At 41.3% G+C, this 20,955-nt stretch overlaps 1 protein-coding gene across 2 annotated transcripts in view; it reads left to right on the forward strand.

Moving 5' to 3' along the window:
• The first annotated feature begins 397 nt into the window (after positions 1–397).
• Positions 398–20,955, forward strand: part of LOC309381111 (macrophage mannose receptor 1-like) — a 33,960-nt gene continuing 13,402 nt past the window's right edge. The window contains exons 1-9 of one of the 2 annotated variants that reach the window (XM_081931610.1): positions 398–569; positions 2,339–2,743; positions 5,152–5,325; positions 8,650–8,808; positions 9,698–9,811; positions 11,304–11,450; positions 13,511–13,690; positions 15,756–15,913; positions 16,950–17,063. In XM_081931610.1, the coding sequence (XP_081787736.1) occupies positions 509–569; positions 2,339–2,743; positions 5,152–5,325; positions 8,650–8,808; positions 9,698–9,811; positions 11,304–11,450; positions 13,511–13,690; positions 15,756–15,913; positions 16,950–17,063 (1,512 nt within the window). In that variant the 5' untranslated portion in view covers positions 398–508. Of the gene's footprint in view, positions 570–2,338; positions 2,744–5,151; positions 5,326–8,649; positions 8,809–9,697; positions 9,812–11,303; positions 11,451–13,507; positions 13,691–15,755; positions 15,914–16,949; positions 17,064–20,955 lie in introns of both variants that reach the window. The other variant, XM_081931609.1, reaches the window with a different exon arrangement.

A 20,955-nucleotide genomic window follows, 5' to 3' on the forward strand; every position in this document is an offset into this window, starting at 1 on the left:
GAGTCTTAACCTTAACACACTCAGCGTCCATGCTGTCTGTGGTCCCACAATTGGGACACACCAGGCCTTACACAGTTCCTGCCAGCTCTTTGTTCTGAGCAGCTCATCTCACTGACTTTAGCCCAGAGATTCCTTATCTGTTTGACCTGGAACTTGATCTTCAAGTCATGGCTTAGCAAGAGCATAGTTATCAATGAGAATCCTTTAGTTACTTCCTTCCGTAGCACTGTGTACTGTTTGTTGGCTTGGTAAGTTGAACCAGCCTATGTGATGGGAAATAAATCTAACCCAAAGATTTTCAGCAGAAATAGTTTTCTTTCTCTGAAGGAAGCTGATTAAAAGTTTAGCAAAAAATCTAAGTGAGTGTGCTACAAGTGTTTCATAATGCCAAAGACAGAAGTGAAAATATCATTCTGCCTGACTCATTTATGAAGGAGTTCTTAAAAAGCAGCAAACTCTGATTTCTTTTATTTCCACGGGAGCGGTGTGGCAAGTTTGGTTGTGGCCAATGTCTTTCCTTTTGTTCCTAAATCTCTTGATCCTCATTCAACCAGCTTTTCAGGTATCAGGTAAGCTCTTCTTCACTTCCATCACCGTTGCTACCTCAGCAATAAGTTGAGGTGCATATTTCAGGTACTTTTATTTGGTTAAATTTAAATAATCTTCTGGAAGTTAAAGTTGTACAGCTAGGAAGTTAAAACCATGACATGTTAGATTGAATGATAACTAATTTAATATTTAAGTTGCTCACAACAAAGAAAACAGGTGTGGGTTACAATAAATTAACTGCTAACACAATTTTGAAAACATGTTTTTAAATTGTGTTCTATTGCTTCAAGAAATATTTTGCTTTTGTCCTATACAGAAGTCAGTCATATCGCTGTTGCTTATTTTTGCACAATACAGAAAAAAATGCTAAATAAAGAAATTCTTAAACAGTAATACGTTAACAATATTATTCATGAAAAATACTCAGCATCTTCATTAAATGACAGTGTTTGCTGATGATACATTTATAATGGTGCAAGATTCAATTGTTGTGCTTCAGTCTTTGAAATAACATTTAGAAATCTTCCATCAAGATTTAATTGCAAATTAATTATGCAAAATAAAAAATACTACCAATTAATTTGATGGTGACACTTCAAAAGCGGCTGACAGAAATGTCAAAGATAAAGATAGCCCATGTGAGGTTTACATAGCTCGGGATAATCTTAACAGTTGATCTCAAACACTTAAATCAAAGAAATTATGAAGCTTTGTTAAAAAAACAATAAACAAAGAACTGTTAAAGTAGAAGTTCACAAGCCAAAGCTGGCTAGGTCATATCATGGCTATAAAAATGTCAAGACAGCTGGCCAGAGGTAGGTGGAACGGTATTTGGGGAGGGAGAATAAAAGGAGCCATTTCTGAGGAAGTTTAAGAGAAAGCAAAAGGGAGAGTTGTTTCTGGTCTGTTTGTGTCCATGCTGAGGAAAATATCTATAGCTAGAGAAAGGAGACTCTTATCTTAGATTAGAAGACTGTGTGCAGTGCCTAGGGAGAGTATTCAGCCAGAAGTTAAATGGGAGGCTGAGTTTGACCCAGGAGAAGTAGAAGTTGTGAGGTTACAGTTTACTTAGGTCTCATTCCAGTCAGGAGGGGAGAGCTCCTCTAGAAAGAGAAGACTCCCAAACCAGTTAAGAGGGGTGCGGTGATCCCTTGGGTCTGTTACTTGGAATACCTCAGGAGTGTGATTGTAAAAAGGTAGGGTAACTGGCAAAAAGTACCACCTTGGTTAGGAACCAAAGAATTAAGCTGTGGAGGAAGCTGTGTATGTAACACCAAAGTAATTAAGTTTGAGGAACTGAAGTAACATAACTGAAAATAAGCAAAACATTTACCAACTTGTCTAGAAATCTGTAATATCTAATGGAAGCACGATAACTGAACATAAGCAACTGAAACTTAAAAGAAGTTGTGTGTTTACTACCTTGATTGGAGGCCTGTAATGGAATCCATTAGATTTAGTGTAAATATTAAATAAGTTAACTGCTTCTTGAAAGTACATAATTTCCTGACACATCCTTTGTTTTATTAACTTTATTCTATAAAATAAATCTTATCTGTTCAACTTCTGCCTGGGTCTCCAAGTATCAAAGTTTTCCCTCACACAAGAACCCAAAGTCAACCTGTTGTTGTGATTATAGTGTGTGTCCATAGGTGGGAGCTACCGCAATTGGTGTACAGCAGTAGGATCCACCACATAATTGGTGCTAGAAGTGGGATCCACTACAAGAGCCCTGTGCAACTTTCTCACAAAGTTCCTTCCTATTATTTTTCCTCTCTTAATTTTACAGAGAGTGACAGCTTTCTGATATATAATGAAAACCTCAAGCTTTGTATACAGTCTTGGAACACTCGTTCCATCATCCTGGACTTCTGTGATAAGAGTAATAAACGGCAAAATTTTAGGTGGGTTTCCAACGGCCATATTTTGAACATGGCGACAAAGTTATGCCTGGCAGTGCCTTCCAAATCAGACCAGGCCCGAGTCACACTTTCCTCCTGTAATGAGACCATTGAACTTCAGAAATGGGAATGCACAAATGATACAAAGTTCCTTGGACTTGAACACCAAGATTTGTTTGTAACTCCTGAGGGTGGTCGAAAAGATCGTGTTATGCTGTCTAATAAAGCCACCAGTGAGAATACCTGGAAGATCTATAGAACTGAAGACAAATTGTGTTCTAAACACTATGAAGGTAAAGTTCAGATAATCTGTTCTCTTTTTTTAAAATGACCAGCTTGTGTATTTGCTTCAAGAATGATGAATCCCCTGCATCAGGGGCGAAATAGGAACGATGGTAATCACGTAACTTCAAAATATATCAGTAGAAAAACCAAACTTGATAACAGTCATCAGGACCACAGTAAAGGGGCGGCAGAGGCTGTTTAAAACAGTCTGCTTCTACAGTGACAGACTTGGGTAATGTGGCACTTCGTGTGAGGTCAAAATTTGGCACCCTCACTCAGCCCTCATGCTCCCTTCTCAAAGACAGGTAAGGAGTCTCTTGACTTTGGGAAGGAGGCATGAGGGCTTGGGCAGGGGCCTATAGGCCTCCTATCACCTTCCCAAAGATGGGAAAGTGCTAACTAGGCTTGGTAAGGAGACAGAAGGACTCTAGGACCCTGTCAGGGCCTTGCGCCTCATTCCCAAAGCCCAGTATTTTCCTTACTGGGCTCTGAGACAGCACCCTCTCAGCTCAGAGCCCAGTGTTTGTGCCCTGCTCGCACAGCCCTAAATCCACCTCTGGCTTCTGCCATGGTAAAGACAAAAATGTCACCTGGCCTCTCCATCTCTCTGACTGTCCATCCTCTATCTCCCTAACACACATCTACACACATACATTAGTCCCAGGAAGGAATCCTTTTTGTAATGAGCACTCAGCACATTACCTTTTTCTTTATCAAAGTAGTGATAATGTAATTCCAGCCAAATCCAAGTACTATGAAAACTCCCATTACTTCCATGTCACAATAGAACTGGTTGTTGTTGTTGTTGGAGATTCCAACACTTGAAAGTCAAAATGCTGCTACCAGTCCAAGTCTCAGCTGGTAGTTCAAGGGTGGGGATTAAATTCTATTCGGTTTGCATGTAAAGCTGAATTTATCACATTTACACGTTTGAAAATGTTATGACAACTAAAACAGAGTTTCCCTTCAAAATTCACAGTTGCCTGAATTTTGCAATGTAGTTCTGCAACCAAGCATTGCTTACAAAAAGGTATCTATTAGGGGGAAGTGTGCACAAAAAATAAACACATTTGCAAAAAAATATTTTGGGGAAAGTTGCTTGCAGAAATATACACATTAGTCAAATCTGCATATAAAATGTGCTCCATATGAGATATTCACACTAAAATGCTGAATAAATCACGAGGATTTTTTAAAGTGCAAATTCCTGCAGAAATGTGGAGAACTGAATTTACATTTGGAAAAAAAGAAACTGAGAGAAACAAAACTGACAAATTCTTCCATCCCTAGTCAAGGGGTAAAAGCTAACTAGGGGAAATATCAGGAGTGACAATGGTGGAGTCTGCTGTCAGAAGCCAGCAGTAAAGAGGCAGAGAACATGCTCCAGGGTTCAGTCTTATTAGCAAGGGGTGGAGTCCAGTAGTAAATGAGCAGGGCATAAACAATTACATTGTTCAATTCAAGTGTGGATGTGTTCCTCGTATGTACCTCCGATACAAATAATCAGTCCAAACTCCAGCTAGATCACAAGAACAGAGCAAAAGCTAAAAATGTTGAACTCTAGCAGCTGAGGGAAACTGCAGAGCAAACATTAAGGCTTATGTGCAAACCATATATTCAAAGCACATCTCCGCAAGGAATCCTGCAAACTGTGGTTTGTTAAGGGTGCTGGGAGCGTGTGATTTCCATTTCTCTCACTGAAGATGCTGCACTGAAACATTCGCCACTTCCAGGTGCTGCTTCACTCCTGTCACAAAGCACACATGTGCCTTCTGCCATAGCAAAATGTTCAAGTGAAGTTTTTCAGTTGCAAATGAAACTGAAAATCCATTCCAGGATAGAACTATCCCTGAACAGTGTGTGCTCTATTTCCCTTTAGCTCTGTTTGCCTTAGAAGGCAATGCTTTCACCTCCTTTGTGTTGCAACAAGGGCTCAGGTCTACCCAAACTGGATGGGCTGTACTTTTCTGTTTATTTGGCCACCCGACTCTGGAATAGGCATTCCATTATGGGCACTAGTGTTTGAGTGTGCATACCATGCAGCCTACTTCAGAAGGACTTGGAAATATAGCAAGATGCCTTGTCTGAAGACAGAATATTGGCTCGTCTACCTCTTATTGTCAGCACTGACTGGCAGTGGTTTCAACCAGGAGTCTTTTCCAACCCACCCTGGACACACCAAGGGCTGCTTATTTACTTCAATTAAAGGGAAGTTTTCGTGTATGCATTGATGCAATAGAATGGATGTTCAAAACTTGAGGGATGTGAACACTGCAAAAAAAGTGTATGTGTGCATCTGCGTATATATATGGAGCTCTATATTGAGAGTTTTGTATTCATTTCTTCTGCTTTAGCTAATTCTCATAACTGTTTGAAAGCAGTCCGGCATAACACAGTCTGTTCCATTTGCCTTTAGCTCTGTATACTATAGAAGGCAATGCCTTGGGAGCCCCATGTAGGTTTCCATTCAAGTTTCGGAACAAATGGTATGCTCAATGCATAAGAGATGATGATAATCATGGACAACTTTGGTGTGGAACAACTGAAGATGTGGATAGAGACTCTTTAACTGGATATTGTCCAATAAAAGGTAAACAATTTCATCTCTCTGTGGTAGCTTATCTTAAAGTTTTAAGTGTCTATACGCTTATTGCATTTATAAATTTAAAATTTATTGTTGTAAATTGTTTTAAATGTTTGTTTTCCTTCTGGGATTGTACCCCCAAGTATGTTTTATAAGCTGGTCTCTGACCATAATAAATTATCTAGCAGGTAAACAATTAAAAAAGTTTTGTTGAAACCTTTACTTTGCCATCATATCTTTGATGCTTAGAGGAATGGTTCACCTATAAAGAGAAAAGAGAAGCTGTCTCTGTTGCCTCTGTTGTACAGATTGTGCAATTTAAGAAGAAAATGGAGGGTGGGGACCTCTCCCCTGTGAGTCAGAACAAAATGAATTGTCAGTAATGTCAGGCTACCCTACAGGATCAGGCCTGCCATTTTTCATTGGAAAGTGATGGTTATAAGGATGCAGCTCAGTTCAGGCCAGAATCGAAGTCTAGACCAGAGTTGGGGAGCTGTCAGGGATTAACCAGATGAGGAGGAGTGGGGGAGACCTCCACCCCAGCAGGCTTCCAGGCAGGAGGCAGATGAAGATAGTATGGACCCAGGGTCATGGTGGTTTGAGACAGGACACACCCCAGAAGAGGAAGCAAAGAGCTGGGAAATAATGGAGGGTGAGGAACAGGAGCAAGCTAGCAGGTACCCTAGTCCTGAACAGAGAGAGGACAGAAACAGTACAGCAGACAAATGACATCATGGCACTTGAAAGCTTGGTAGAGCTCCCTTCTTATCCTAGAACAAGACGCTCCCTTCCTGTCTCAGAGCAGAAAGCCAAACAGAGACAGAAAGATTCCTATGCCAGCCAGGAGGAGTCTGGGATGTAGGAAATCAGCGCCAAGGGAAACGGGTGGGCACCCTGGGCAACAGCTCAAGCTTAAGGGAGTACATTCCACAGCCTCCGTGTATTCTGTTTGATACTAATAAAAGGACTGAAAAGCCACTGTCTCTGCATATATGGATTTACTCAGCAGTTATCTCCATGAGCTGTGTGCCGGCTCCCTCGTGACAGGAGCTGCTGGATGCAGGATGCAGACAGATTTCATCTGGTCCCCTCCCAACATTCAGTGGGGAGCAGCTATGGGGGGAAGGGGTTTGGTATGGTGTAAAGCAGAGCTTTCCAAACTTCTAATGTTGGTGACACACTTTTTAGACATGCATCATTTCATGGCAGTAATTTAGTTTAGTAACCAGAAGTTAAACTACTGTATTTACTCAAATACAATGTGCATCTTTTTTGGCCAAATTATGTTGCAAAAAATAGGGTGTGCATTAGATTTAATGGTGCATTTACATTCTCCAGCAAATACTTTTTTGGTTTCAAGGTTTGCGTAAATGCAGTAAGCCATTTTTGCGTAAATGCAGTAAGCCATTTCCAGCCCCAGGAGCATTTACATGATACGCCTACTGACACACTAATGTGTTGTGACATACAGTTTGGAAAGCTCTGGTGTAAAGTGTGTAACTGCACATCTTTCCCCTGCTGCAAGAAGAAAGCAGAGGGCAAAATGTATTGGCAGACTTCTGTTCCTTGTAAACATGAATCTATGGATTTTTTCACTCATATACTGACAATTTTCAGGATGCAGTTGCATATAGAAGTTTATCTCTTTGCATAGCTCTGAAGTGGGACTTGCAGTTTACCAGCGCATTTACTTTATTTGTATTGTTTTTCTGGGATGACTGCAAGGGTTTTGATACATGGGTCGAAGGGGTCAGATTTGGGGAAGAAGGGAGGCCAGACTCCTAGCTTTAATTTTGAGAAGAAGTAAGTCAAATGGGCAGATGTGGATAAAGGGACTGTGGATATTGTCCAGTAAAGTTAAACCCATTCATTCAAATAAAATTCATTTACAGTGGTACCTCGGGTTAAGTACTTAATTCGTTCCGGAGGTCCGTTCTTAACCTGAAACTGTTCTTAACCTGAAGCACCACTTTAGCTAATGGGGCCTGCTGCTGCCACTACGCTGCCACCGCACAATTTCTGTTCTCATCCTGAAGCAAAGTTCTTAACCCGAGGTAATATTTCTGGGTTAGCGGAGTCTGTAGCCTGAAGCGTATGTAACCTGAAGCGTATGTAACCAGAGGTACCACTGTATTTATAATCTGCACTTTTATATATATCTTTTAAAAAATTCAATGGATGGTATAAGATAGGAGGCTTTCAGTTTGTCATCATAAATGAGCTGTTTAGAGGGATGCTTCTCCTACAAAGAGAAAAGGGAAGCAGTCATTATTTTCTCTGTTTTATAGATTGTGTAACTTAAGCAGAAAATGTGGGGCGACAGGACTTTCCCCTGTGGATCAGAACAAAATGGATCTCAATAATGTCAGGGCCTCCTACAGTATGAAGCCTGTACTTCTTCATTAGAAAGTGAGAGGGATAAGCATGTAGCTCACTTCAAAATCAAAGTCTACAGCCGAAGTAGGGTGCTAAATCCAGGGTGCAGCTAGATTTCATCTGGTCCCCTGGTCCCATACCAAACACCAGCTGTTCAGTGGGGAGTAGCTGAGAGGGAATGGGGTTCAGATATTGTACAAAGCATGCAGGTTCTTTCCTTGTGGTAAGAAGCCCAAAGCAGAGAAGGAATTTGAATGAGTGGAGCTCCTAAAATTAAATATATTCCTCCTTATTTGGGGAACGTGTATAATGGTATGTTAAAGGTGAATGTTTGTGCTTGGCTCTGGCTCTCATTTTGGAGTCTGTCCAGTGATGATTTGTGTTTTTATGGAGTGGGGTGTGACAAAGCAAAAGTGAGGTGAGCTCTGGGGTCAAAGGTGAATTTAGGGAAGCTCTACAGGTTCAGTCACACTGGGTGCACACTCTCAGGAGCTCTGCCAGGGATGCCACATGATTATTTAGTATGGATCGTGAAAGGAGGAGGTGGGGTAGAATTTTGGCATTGCCTAGGGTGCCATTGAAATTTGAGACCCCAAGGAACACCACTGCTGGGGTAGTACAGGCCACACATTATTTATTCTTGTTTTTATTTATTAAATTTGTATGCTGTGATGGCCTGATTGCAGTTCCAGGACCTGGGGGCAGGTATCCATGTTTCTCCCTTGCAGATATCCACACGGAATGCATGAATATGGGGCTTGAGAAGCCCTCTGATTATGGAGTGAGGTCCAGTGATGCTGCCCAAGTATCACATAAGCTTCTATGTTTCTCCATAATGTTTGAGGTATTCTTTTGATAAGTGGTATGTTAAGTCATCAAATGTATCTCACTTGTAGATTTAGCTTCACCATTGGTAATTTTATAATTTGATGTTAATGTTAACAATGCTTACAGATGATGATTTTTTCTGGACCAGAAACCATTGGACAGGGGATCTGTATCAGATCAATTCCTACTCAGCTCTAACATGGTACCAAGCAAGCAAAAGTTGCCAGCAACAGAATGCAGAATTATTGAGCATCACCGATTTACAAGAACAAGCATACCTGACAGGTAGGACATAACAAGGCATACCTGAAGAAGCAATTGGTGTCCTGTGATAATCTACTAATTAGTCAATACCATCTCAACTATAGACAGCAACTTCATAAACATTATATAAGAAGTAACCTCACCCCAGAGGAGTTTCGAACAATCCCCATACAGCTTATCTGTTATCTCAGGTTACCAAAGGATCTGGTAGTTCTTCTGTGTCTTTAACAACTGTATGAGGAACTGCATATAGGATTGTGTTGGTTGAAGATGTTGAAGCATTGTACCTGCATACTAGACAAAATGTTCCATCTAATTTCTGCCCTAGAAGCATAAAAATGAGTATGGTCATACCTTGGTTCTTGAATGGAATGCGTTCCAGGAGTCTATTCGAGTTCAAGAACCAAGGCACAGCTTCCAATTGGCTGCAGGAGCTTCCTGAAGCCACTCAGAAGCCACAGAAGCCATGCTGGAAGTTCGGCTTCCGAAAATCGTTCAAAAACCAGAACAATCACTTCCGGTTTTCGATCGTTTGGGACAGGAACGTTCGAGTTGCAAGGCGTTCGGCTTCCAAGGTTCCACTGTATTTCTTTCATTTTCTCATTGGCCCCTGCCTCCAGCTTCCTAACTATAAACCTCATGCTACATAATATCTGCTTACCTGGGGCTCCGGAGGAGGATGTTTGCCACACAATATGACTGCAGCTGGGCCCAGGAGGCCGCCATCTTCCTGCCCAGCCAGGGGAAGGGATGGCCATCTGGTACCCCCCCACCTCCGGCCGTGCTGTGGCCTAATTCAACCCAATACCAGTATCCTGTGTCCACTCTGTCAGCCCTCCCTACAGCAGCTGCAGACATCATGTGCCTGTGGCAGTGATTCAGTATGACTGATATTCTTTTCCTTGAATAGGATTAATAAATGATAAGAAAAATGACTACTGGATTGGATTGAACTCTTTCGATGTTGAGAGTGGGTGGCAGTGGATTGGCGATCGTCCTTTCAGATATTTAAACTGGGCTCCAGGTGAGTAAACATTGGCATGCCAACAACTAAATAAATACTGAAAGCCATCTCCATTTAGTATTCAGTCACATATGGTATTATTATTATTAGTAGTAGTAGTAGTAGTAGTAGTAGTAGTATTAAAACATTGTATTCTGCCCTATACCTTCAGGTCTCAGAGTGGCTCACAGGATAAAATCACAATATAAAAACACAGAATATATAATCAAAATAAATAGGGTAAATGCTTCAAGGGATTTACTGGCGCCTATAAGATCAAGAATGGATACTACCCAAAGGAATTCTCTGGTTCTCACCAATGCCCTGAAGTTTAGTTATCCATTGTCTCATGGAGAGTATTCTCATTCCGCCCCTCCCCCCCCCCCCCGTGTTGACAAATGTTCATTCTGGCGGCAGTCAGCAATGTTGCATTAACTACCTCTCCCCTCTTGGTACAATAACTTTAAGATATTCAAATAACAATATTAGAGGCTCCAAAACTTAGCCAATTATTACTTCTTCCCAGAATTTTCTGATTTTAGGACATATCCAAAAAATGTTACACAACCCAGCATTTTCTGCTTTAGGGCTCCAATAGGCATCATTCAATGTACCATATATCCAATTAAGACATAATAGTGTCTTAGGTACCAGCAGAAGAAGAAACACACATTTAAACACATACAGAGTTATTTTCCATTTCAATGTCAACCAAGCAATTATACTTAACAACATATTTGGGAGAAGAAAAGGCTAAGGAGTAAGCCCGACACAAATCTGGAGTCCCTAAGACAGTGGGATGGCACCCAGCGGCAGAGGAAGTGGGGGGCAGGGGGGCAGTTTACCCCGGGTGTCACCACTGAGGGGGGGTGACAAAATGCTAGGCGGCACTCACGGCGGTGCCTGCAGTGCACTCTCCTGGGAGTGACACGGTGGCTTGGGCACCCGCAGGCTCTGCGCTGCCCCAAATGGTCTGCCCACTACCTCCCCCTCAGCTGTTGGTCGGCTGAGTTGGAGGAGGCAGGCGGAGCATCCTGCTCCAGCTCGCCCTGCCCCACAAGCAGCTGATCAGCTTGCTGCGTCACTGATGGCATCTTATACACCTGCTTCCAGCAACTCCTGCAGCCAAACTAGTGTCAGACGTATTTCTCTGCTTCCTTTTGAACCACACTAGTAAGGCCAAGAGTGGGGTCTTGTCATCTGGGTAGTCCAGGACTTCCATACACACTGTCCAGGCTTGCACCACAAGGAGGTCATTTTGGTGCTGTTACTGCAGCTGTTTGAGTTCATCCCCAGAGGCGCACTTTATTGTCTCTCAAGACAGACAGATGTCAACAATAACACCACAAGCCTTACCCATTCCATAAAAGGGCTGTATATACATGCTTTAATAAATCAGTAAAGTGTATTGGTATTTAAAATCTTGTAAGCAACATCTTGAAATAAATAATAATTACAGTGTTGCTATGTTAGGACAAAGCAAAAAAATAGTTTTTCTCACTCTTTCTTAAAGGTAGCCCATCTCCAGAAACAGAAAACATCTGTGGATCAATGCAGTCTGAAAATGGCAAATGGCAGAATAAAAAGTGTCAAGATAACATTGGGTACATTTGCAAGAGAGAAAATTCTTCATTAGATACTTCTGTTATTTCTTCAGGTAGGATGCTGCACTGGGAATGAAGTTTACCTTTATATTGTTGTACCATAAGTTATGGAGTGTGCCAGTGTCCAATATTTCTTAAAGCTTTTCTCTAGTAATGGAGGTTTTGCTATTTGTAGCAGTGTATGCAATGTGAAGCATTTTATTGGACTCAGATGCTGGAGGATATTTTATCAGTAGCCAAGAATAAGTTATCTATCGGTAAAGATGTAAGGTGTGGTCTAAAAAGGCATATGTTACAGGAACCTGGACCACATATGGCGGTGCCTGAGTAGATTTCCATGGGATGGATATAATCTAGAATTCAATCATGAAAAAAGATGGGAATTATAGAAAAGAAAGAAATATATTGGAACTCCTGTACAAAGCTCAAACAGTCTTCCCCCTACACCTAACTTTGTGATTATTACATTTTTGTGTAAACCTTTGTGATCCTTATGAATGTGGTATATAATTATTATCAGTCAAAACAAAAATAATTCCTTCCAGTAGCACCTTAAAGACCAACTAAGTCAGTTCTTGGTATGAGCTTTCGTGTGCACACGAAAGCTCATACCAAGAACTGACTTAGTTGGTCTTTAAGGTGCTACTGGAAGGAATTGTTTTTGTTTTGACTATGGCAGACCAACACGGCTACCTATCTGTAATTATCAGTCAAGTCATTGAAAAGCTGTGAGTTGTGTGCAAAGAACTGTGATGGTGGTGTGGGCGATTCCTCCGCACAGGGCACTGAGCCAAGGGGGAACAAAATAAATAAATAAGTAAATAAGGAATGAATGAATGTGAAAATAAGAAATATTGGGGAATGCCAATTTTTGTCCTCGCTCAGGGTGCCATATTCCCAAAGCCTGCCTCTGAGGAAACCATCTGCTAGGACTGCTGAGAATATATGATTGCAAGTTTATGCTATGCTATAAAAGTTTATATGTTCTATGACATTTCCTTGTGCTCCTGCTTGCTCAAGATCTTGTGCAAGTGGAAGGATGTCTTCAGATTTAATTTCACAATTTCCTGCAGTAAAGGGTGGACTCCTCAGATGGCCTGCCACTTCCACTCACTACACTCGGCTGAGCTGTGCAAATTCATAAAACATGCCTCACAGGGGGAGAGTAACCCCACTTCCCAGTCCCACCTCAGATCTTGTAGACTTGGCTCAAGTCTTGTAGACTTGGCTCACCACCATTTTGTTACCTCAACTGGGTTTTGAAGTGGTTGCAGAAGGGGGGAGGGTCTTACCAGAAGCCTCTTCCTCAGAAGCTTTGACCACTTGTGGTGGTGCATCCTCTGCGGGTGCAATTATTTTCAACACTGAGCAGGACTTTGAAGTACAGCTAATGATAGTGCTTTCTCGTGACCTGAGGCAAACCTAGGACCTGTTCAACAACTTTCCTGGGATGAGGGAGCCCCATGTTGCCAGGGTTAAGTCTGGTAGACCCCAGTAAAGGGGCTATGTGAAGTCCCCTTCTGCATCATACATGACGTTTGTCTCAGTCCCAAATTCTGTCTGGATTAATTGACAATGCATAATTTCTAAGGACCGTGTGTATATGTGTGTGAGAGAGCAGGTTGCGTAGCAGTTAAGGCACTGGGTAGGATCCATAGTAATTAATCAAAAGGGGTGCTGTTCTTTGGGTTTGCCTTCCAGGAAATTGGGGTACCCTGTTAAGGGTATCCTAAGAGAGGTGCTCATAAGCCCAGATGGGGGTTGAGGACCATAGCACTCCCCTAGGTGGCGATTCTGATGGGTTGCTCCTATTTGGCGTAAGTCATAGGGCATTCCTATCTCAGAATTGACCCCATCGCCAGCAGTCAGCAGACCAGCTGACTGAACAGAGAATCACCTAATGCCTGAGCCAAATTCATTTACATCTGTAATCAATAAAGTTGTGGCCTGTTTTGATCCAAGGACATAGCCCTGGTTGCTTTTTTTAAAAAAAAAAAATCATGTATGCAAGGCACCAGGCAGTGAGCTCAGTGTACCTGAGCTTGCAGTTGTTTTTTTTTTAAGGAAATCCATCCAGTCATGCTATCTTAAATATGATTTTTTCTCTTTTTAGGCCGGTCAAAGCCTATTAAATGTTCAGATGGCTGGGCTCCATATGAAGGCCACTGTTACCGCCTTTACAGACACCTCAAGACATGGCCGCAGGCACTATCATCCTGTCGAAAGGAAGGTGGAGACTTAATAAGTATACACAACATTGAAGAACACAGCTTCATCATTTCTCAGCTAGGCTACCGTAAGTATATCCAGAAAGTTCTGTTCTCCTGGTATCCAAGATATATGTGAGATAAAGGGGAAGAGAGTTTTTGAAGATTCAGGACAGATAGAAAAAAGGACTTCTTCAGGCCACTCAGAGTTAATTATGAAACTCGCTCCCAAAGGAGGCAGTGATGGCCACCAACTTGGATGGTTTTAAAAGAGGATTAAACAAATTCGTGGGAAAGAAGGCTATTGATGGCTACGAGCCACGATGGCTATTCTCTGCCTCCACAGTTGGAGGTAGCAATGCTTCTGAATACCAGTTGCTGGAAGCCACAGGAGGGGAGAGTTTGCTCTTGTGCTCAAATCCTGCTTGCTGGTTTCCCAGAGGCATCTTGTTGGCCACTGTGAAAACAGGATGCTGGACTAGATGGACCAGCAGGCTCTTCTTATGTTTTGTTGTTGCCACATGCTGGAATGGAAAGTTATTGGGACCCCTTCCCTGATTAAAAATATTTTGGAGGGATTGTCTGTTGTTGTTGTTGTTGTTGTTGTGCTGATGATGATGAATATGGGACACAAAAATGTCAAATGTGAGATATGGCACTGACTATTACAGCCTTCCTCAGCCTGGTTCCATCCTGATGTTTTGAACTACAAACCCTATACATTTCAGCATAACCAATGGGCAGGGATGATGGGAGTCGTATTCCAAAACATTGGAGGGTACCAGGTTAGTGAAGATGCTACTGCATCTGTAATACTGCATTATGTGACTGACACTCCAAAATAAACTTTTTGGCTTGCCCGGGGGGGAGGGAGAGAATTTAGGCCTGGGCTCTCCGTCTAGCTTTTGGGGCTCTCCGTAGGCGACACACACTGGATGTGTTCAACATCCACCACAAGAGCTTTTGCTTTGCTGGTAATGGCTCTTGCTTGCCTAGATGGAGAAGACAGTATGGCTGCAAGGGTCACTCACCTAAAATTCAGGGTGGGTGGCAGTTGCAGTCCTGGCACATCTCCCCAGGAGCAGAAAAGATCATTTTGCCCTCACAGCTGGCCATTGGAATATTCCTCAGCCAGCTGCGCGGGATGATGGGATTGTCTGTCAAAATTCTAAATATTCTGGGCCAATCAAGACCCTGGAGGGGTGGTTTGAGCAGCAGACCCGAGTACTAGTCTTCACTCTGGTCCACCTCTGGAAAATTAAAAGCCTGCTGAGCACTGGACTGTCAGCGCAGTCAGCAGAAGAAAATAGCCTTCCCACCAACCCTATATACTGTTCCTTGGGCACCTCGTTTTGAAGACTTTGCTGTGGTTCAAAATGGTCGCTGTATTAGGGACTGGGAAGGAATTTACCAGCAAAAAAATTTGGCCTGTTTGGGGTTTCTGTCTTCCTAATAGTAATCATCACATCTTTCAGCAGATAAGGTATTGGGTGGAATCTTTAGTCTGTCTTTGTGTGCAGGCTGACATGGTGGACCACCCCGACCACAAGCAGGGTATCTCAGGGTATCCTGGAAAAGTGGTCAGAATCAAAGTTCTGTCCTGAAGCCAAGTGGGGAGCAGCTGGGCTTCCAATTGCAGCCCAGGGCAGGCCACCTTAGTTGACCCACATCTTGAGGTGGCCCTTAACCTCAGGCATGACCCTGCCCTAACTTCAGCCTTCTCCTAGCCAATACACAGCCAGTGCCTAAGCCTGCCTACATCTGTAATCAATAAAGTTCTGGCTAATTTTTAACCCCCCAAAGTTGTTGTGGCATCTTTGTTCCTCCTGCCATCACTTGCCGCTACCTTCCACAGGGGGGCTCACTGCACATGGGTGTGCAAAACCCCATAAGTTATGTGTGACTGAAATGTAGCATTGCACCACCCACTCGTGTTTTTGGCCCAACCCACAACTGGCAATGCTCCTCGAAAGATATTCTGGATCTCTGGCTGAAAATGGTTCCCCTCCACTGAGGGGACATTAACGTGTCCAACTGGGTGCTAATTCCCCATTTGTACCCCACAGAGCTGTGTAGCACAGGATCCTGTTCCACGCCCGAGTTCTTTGTAACTAAAGTCACGGAGTAAATAATATGATGAATTTGTGTTCTTAGAGCCGGAGGATAGTCTATGGATAGGACTGAATGACCGGAAGACTCAGATGTATTTTGAATGGAGTGATGGATCTACAGTGAGACTCACCAAGTGGCAGAAAGGAAAACCCACACACATAAATGATGTGCAAAACGACTGCGTATTCATGAATGGGGAGGTAAAAATAAGGAATGCTAATAGAGATGTATTTCCCTTGGATTCGTCTTTGTGTGAAAGACCAAACAAATATACTGACATCCAATCTGACACTCCCACAGCTGTGCTAGTGCACACCAAACTTTCCTACACTGTCCTTGTACTGTCCAGGTAAGCAGCATAATTGGTGTAAGCTGGGTGACTCCACAAGACCCTCCCCACCATGCCAGCTGCTCTTGTTGAAAGCTAATTGTATACATTGCAATTCTAGGAGAACTAGGGGTGTAAGGAGACAGTGATTTGCATCCCATCCATTGTTAGTCATAATTAGCACTGTTTCCATACCACTACATGAAAAATGATCTTCTTGAGAATCTCGCCTTCTTTCTTTTTCTTTTTGAAAGAGGAATCTTCTAGCAGATATGATTGTGCCATCACTCTGGTGCTGATGCTTCTGGGCATCACTAAGAGTACCTTCCCATAATTAGAAAAATTAAAATAAATTACACAATTAGTAAAAATAAATCAAAGAATACATTTTGCAAAGTAAAATAATATGCATGATCTGCAAACAAACCTAAACAATGTATTTTTAAAGACAAGATAATAGAAATCTGAATTTTATATTTGAAACGTCTACAAAGGTGGGAATTGGGCCACCTCACCTTGAGTTCTCCAATTGGGATAGAAATATATTTTCAAATGCAACCAATTTTTTGCAGGCTGAAACCTGACTTTGTTTATTGTTAACAGGCTTGAAATAAATCTCTCTCTAATCCTTTTTTCTTGGTATTATTGGTATAGGCCAGGGGTGGAGTGCCATTAGCTCGTTATCTGCACCACCACTCACAGTCTCACAACTTATTCTTTTTTCTCAGTATAGAAATGCATTATTGTAGAGGCTGTAGAATTCAGAGCAGTGCACATGTAATGGGCGTTTTGTGCAGCTGTCCCCCTTGTGCAACAATAGAAAACTTTGCATCAAGAAAATGAGAAAGTGTAAAGATAGTCTACCCTCCTTCATTGAGATACACATTTCTTCCCCTTTCCATCTCCAGAATGGATACTGGGCAGATAATTTTTGTGAAGAGGAACTTGGTTACATCTGTAAAAGAGCATCTTTGGCAATTATTTCTGAAGAACCTGAAATTGCTGATCCAAATTGCCAAAAAGTAAGTATAAAGTCAACCACGTTGTAGTTTAAAAAGTTAAATAAGCATATATGCCATCCATTTCTATTCTTAATATTCTATTCTATAAGATTCTAGTCTATAGGATTTGTTGCCCATTGATGCAGAGGCACCTCTAGCCTTGAGATGAGCTGTACAATTTCTCTCTCCCACATACACACCAATTGCTTGCCCTTCCTCAACCGCATTCTCCCATCTTCAGCAACTACAACACCATTCCTCACTTCTTTTATTTTTTTACTGCTAGCAATGGGAAGATCTAGACTGTTGTCCTAGAGGGTTTTCTGTTACTTAAATTTCTCTTTCTCTAGTACTTAAGGTAGCAAACAATGATAAATAAAGCAAAATAAAGTAAACTTGGGAGTCCAGCATCACTGCTAAAAATGTATTAAACCTTGCCAGGTGGTGAAAAGGCCAAAGAGAATCAATGTGTTTTGCACACCGTCTGGACGGCAAATAAATAAAAGCAAATTCAGATCTCAGGGAGGAATTTGCAGTGCCTTGGGGCAAATTTTTCAAAGGCCCTGCTCCTCATGAGGGCAGTTCCATCAGATACGCATTATACCATCCTCCCACTGCCCATAACAGGAAGAGACATTCTTATAAATCTGTGCTGGTCTCCAAGGTGTCAAATGCTAAGCTTAATCAAATTTACTTGGAACCAAGGAAGCTTCACTTCTGGATTATAGCCAGTAACCACACTTCAAATTGAGCCCTCATGTGCTTATGGAAGTGTGTGTTCTTTGGGGTTGTCATAGAATCATAGAATTGTACAGTTGGAAGGGACCCAAATGGTCATCTAGCCAACTCCCTGTAATGCAGGAATCTCAACTAAAGCATCCATGACAGATTGCCATCCAGCCTCTGCTTAAAAACCTTCAATGAAGGATAGTCCACCATCTCTCAAGGGAGCCCACTGTCTAACAGCTCTTACTGTCAGACATTTTTCCTGATCTCCATTCTTGTAATCAGAATACAAGTCTTGCCCTCCAGAGCAGGAGAAAACAAGCTTGCCCATCTTCCATGTGACAGCCCTTTAGATATTTGAGGATGGCTATCGTATTTCCTCTTTCCCTGCCTAAAAATACCCAGCTCCCTCAACCATTCCTCATAAGGCTTGGTTTCCAGACCCTTGATCATCTTGGTCACCCTCCTCTGCACACATTCCAGCTGGCCAATATGCTTCTCAAATTGTGGTGCCCAGAATTGGACAGAGGATTCCAAGTGTGGTCTGACCAAGGCAGAATAGAGCAGTTCTGTAAATTCCTTTTATCTGGACACTATACTTCTGTTGATGCAACCTAGAATAGCATTAGCTTATTTCTTTTCTTTTCTTTTCTTTTCTTTTCTTTTCTTTTTCTTTCTTTCTTTCTTTTTGCTGTATCACATTGTTGACTCATGTTAAGCTTGTAGTCTACTACAATCCAAGTGTCCCCTGTCTTATATTGGTGCAGCTGGTTCTTTCTGCCTAAGTGCAGAACCTTACATTTGTCCCTAGTGAATTCCACACAAAACGTTTTGCGATTCAGATAACGCCCTGCGTGCATTTGAAGATCCTCTATTGAATACATGGAGCATTTCCTGAGTCAGAGAAAAGTATTGGACAAGGGAACCTTATGCATATGCCTTGGAGCCTCTATGTGTACATTCAAGGCTCTTTATCAGTCTTTCATTGTTAAAGTATATAGTTAGTTATATATCAGGATTGTTCCGTTTTCACTTTTTGGTTTCACACTACTGCAATTTCCAAAAGGGCAAAAAATAATAAAGATTGTCACATTGGCTGGGGTAGCAAATTACTGGCAACAATGCTGAAGGTCTCTGATTCATTGACCTATCCAATAAAAAAGAAGCACTGCGAGTTCGTGCACTGTTAGGGGTGATGACATCATTGTCCCTGGCAACATATAGGAGAACTCTGTATAAGTTCTATGATGTCTAGTGGTGGATGTGATTCTCATCTCAGTAAATGTTCAGCAGCACCATTAAAATAAACGCAATGTCATGATAAACAGGAGTGGGGAGAGAGGGCATCCTTGTCTTGTCCCTTTTTCAATTCTGAATGTATTTGTATTATTTATAATCAATTTAGCAAATTGGTTCTTGTATATTGCCTCATAAAGCCTGTTTATCATGGCTTTAGAGGTAATAATGAATAAAATAAGAACAACACCAGAGATACAAGGGATTAAGGTAGGAATAAAGGAATATAAATTAGAAGCTTATGCGGACGACTTGATGCTGTCTTTGGAAGAACCACAAAAAAGTCTCAACAAAACACTGGAATTACTAGAAGAATATGGTAACCTATCTGGCTTCAAATTGAATAGATTAAAGACAAAAATGATGACTAAAAATCTGGGAAAGGAAGAAAGAGAAAAATTAGAAAAACAATACGGAATTAAGATCACGAAGAAAATAAAATATTTGGGAATCTGGATTACTCCAAGAAATATAAATTTAATTCAGGACAATTACTCAACAACGTGGAGGGAAATTAAAAAAGATTTGGATGTCTGGAACAGAGTTAAACTCTCGTGGATAGGAAGAATGGAGGCTATAAAAATGAATATACTCCCAAGAATGTTGTTTCTGTTCCAAAACATACCAGTTCTTAAAGGCTCCAAAATATTCAAAGATTGGCAAAAAACACTCTCGAAATTTATTTGGAATGGGAGAAGGCCAAGGATTAAATATAAATTACTTACGGATCGAAAGGAAAGAGGGGGGTTTTCGGTCCCGAATTTAAAATTGTATTTCGAAGCCGCCTGCCTTTGTTGGACCAAAGACTGGATAACTTTGGAAAATACAGACTTATTAGATTTAGAAGGATTCAAAAGGTACGGCTGGCACACTTACTTATGGCCAAATAAAGAAAAAATACACAAAGATTTCACAAGTCACATTATTAGAGGCCCATTATATGATGTTTGGGAGAGAAACAAAAAAATGTTGGAATGGAAAACACCGTGGTGGTTGTCCCCAATAGATATTTCAACAATTAAAAAAATAAATATGGAAGGACAGAGATTGACTTACGAAGACTTACTGACGAGATCCGAAGGCGGCTGGATATTAAGACCATATGAAGAACTGAAAGGAAATCTAACAGGCTGGCTACAATATCATCAAATAAATGCAAGATGGACGGAAGATAAAAAAGTAGGAATAAATGAAAAGAAGTCCAAATTCCAAATAGAAATAATAGAGAGTAAAACCAAGCTGTTGTCCAAAATGTATGATATACTATTGGAGTGGGACACTAAAGATGAGGAAATCAAGGAGGTTATGGTAAAATGGGCAATGGACCTAGGGCATAATATAGAATACGAAAAATGGTCAAAATTATGGAAAAATGGAATAAAATTTACGGCGAGCGTCACAATAAGAGAAAATGTACAAAAGATGATGTATAGGTGGTATATAACACCAGCTAAGTTAAATAAGATGTATAAGACGGGTAATAAGGCCTGCTGGAAGTGTAAAACAAAAGAAGGCAATTTTTTCCACATGTGGTGGACGTGTGAGGAGGTGAAGAAATTTTGGAATTTAATTTATAACGAGTTAAAAAAAATATTTAAATACACCTTCGTAAAAAGACCAGAAGCCTTCTTATTAGGAATTATTGGCGATGAAATAAGAAAAGAAGATAAAACCTTATTCCAATATTCGACAGCAGCGGCCAGAATACTAATTGCACAAAATTGGAAAAGTACAAATATACCAACAGTGAGGGAGTGGCAAGCCAAACTATTTGAATTTGTTGAATTAGCTAAAATGACCCAAAAAATTAGAAACCAAAGAAATACAAAGTTTATTGATGATTGGAATAAATTTATGACTTATACAGAAAGAAATTATAAAAACTTAACAA

The sequence above is a fragment of the Podarcis melisellensis genome (assembly GCF_964234715.1).
Source record: "Podarcis melisellensis genome assembly, chromosome: 12".
Classification (NCBI taxonomy): Eukaryota; Metazoa; Chordata; class Lepidosauria; order Squamata; family Lacertidae; genus Podarcis; species Podarcis melisellensis.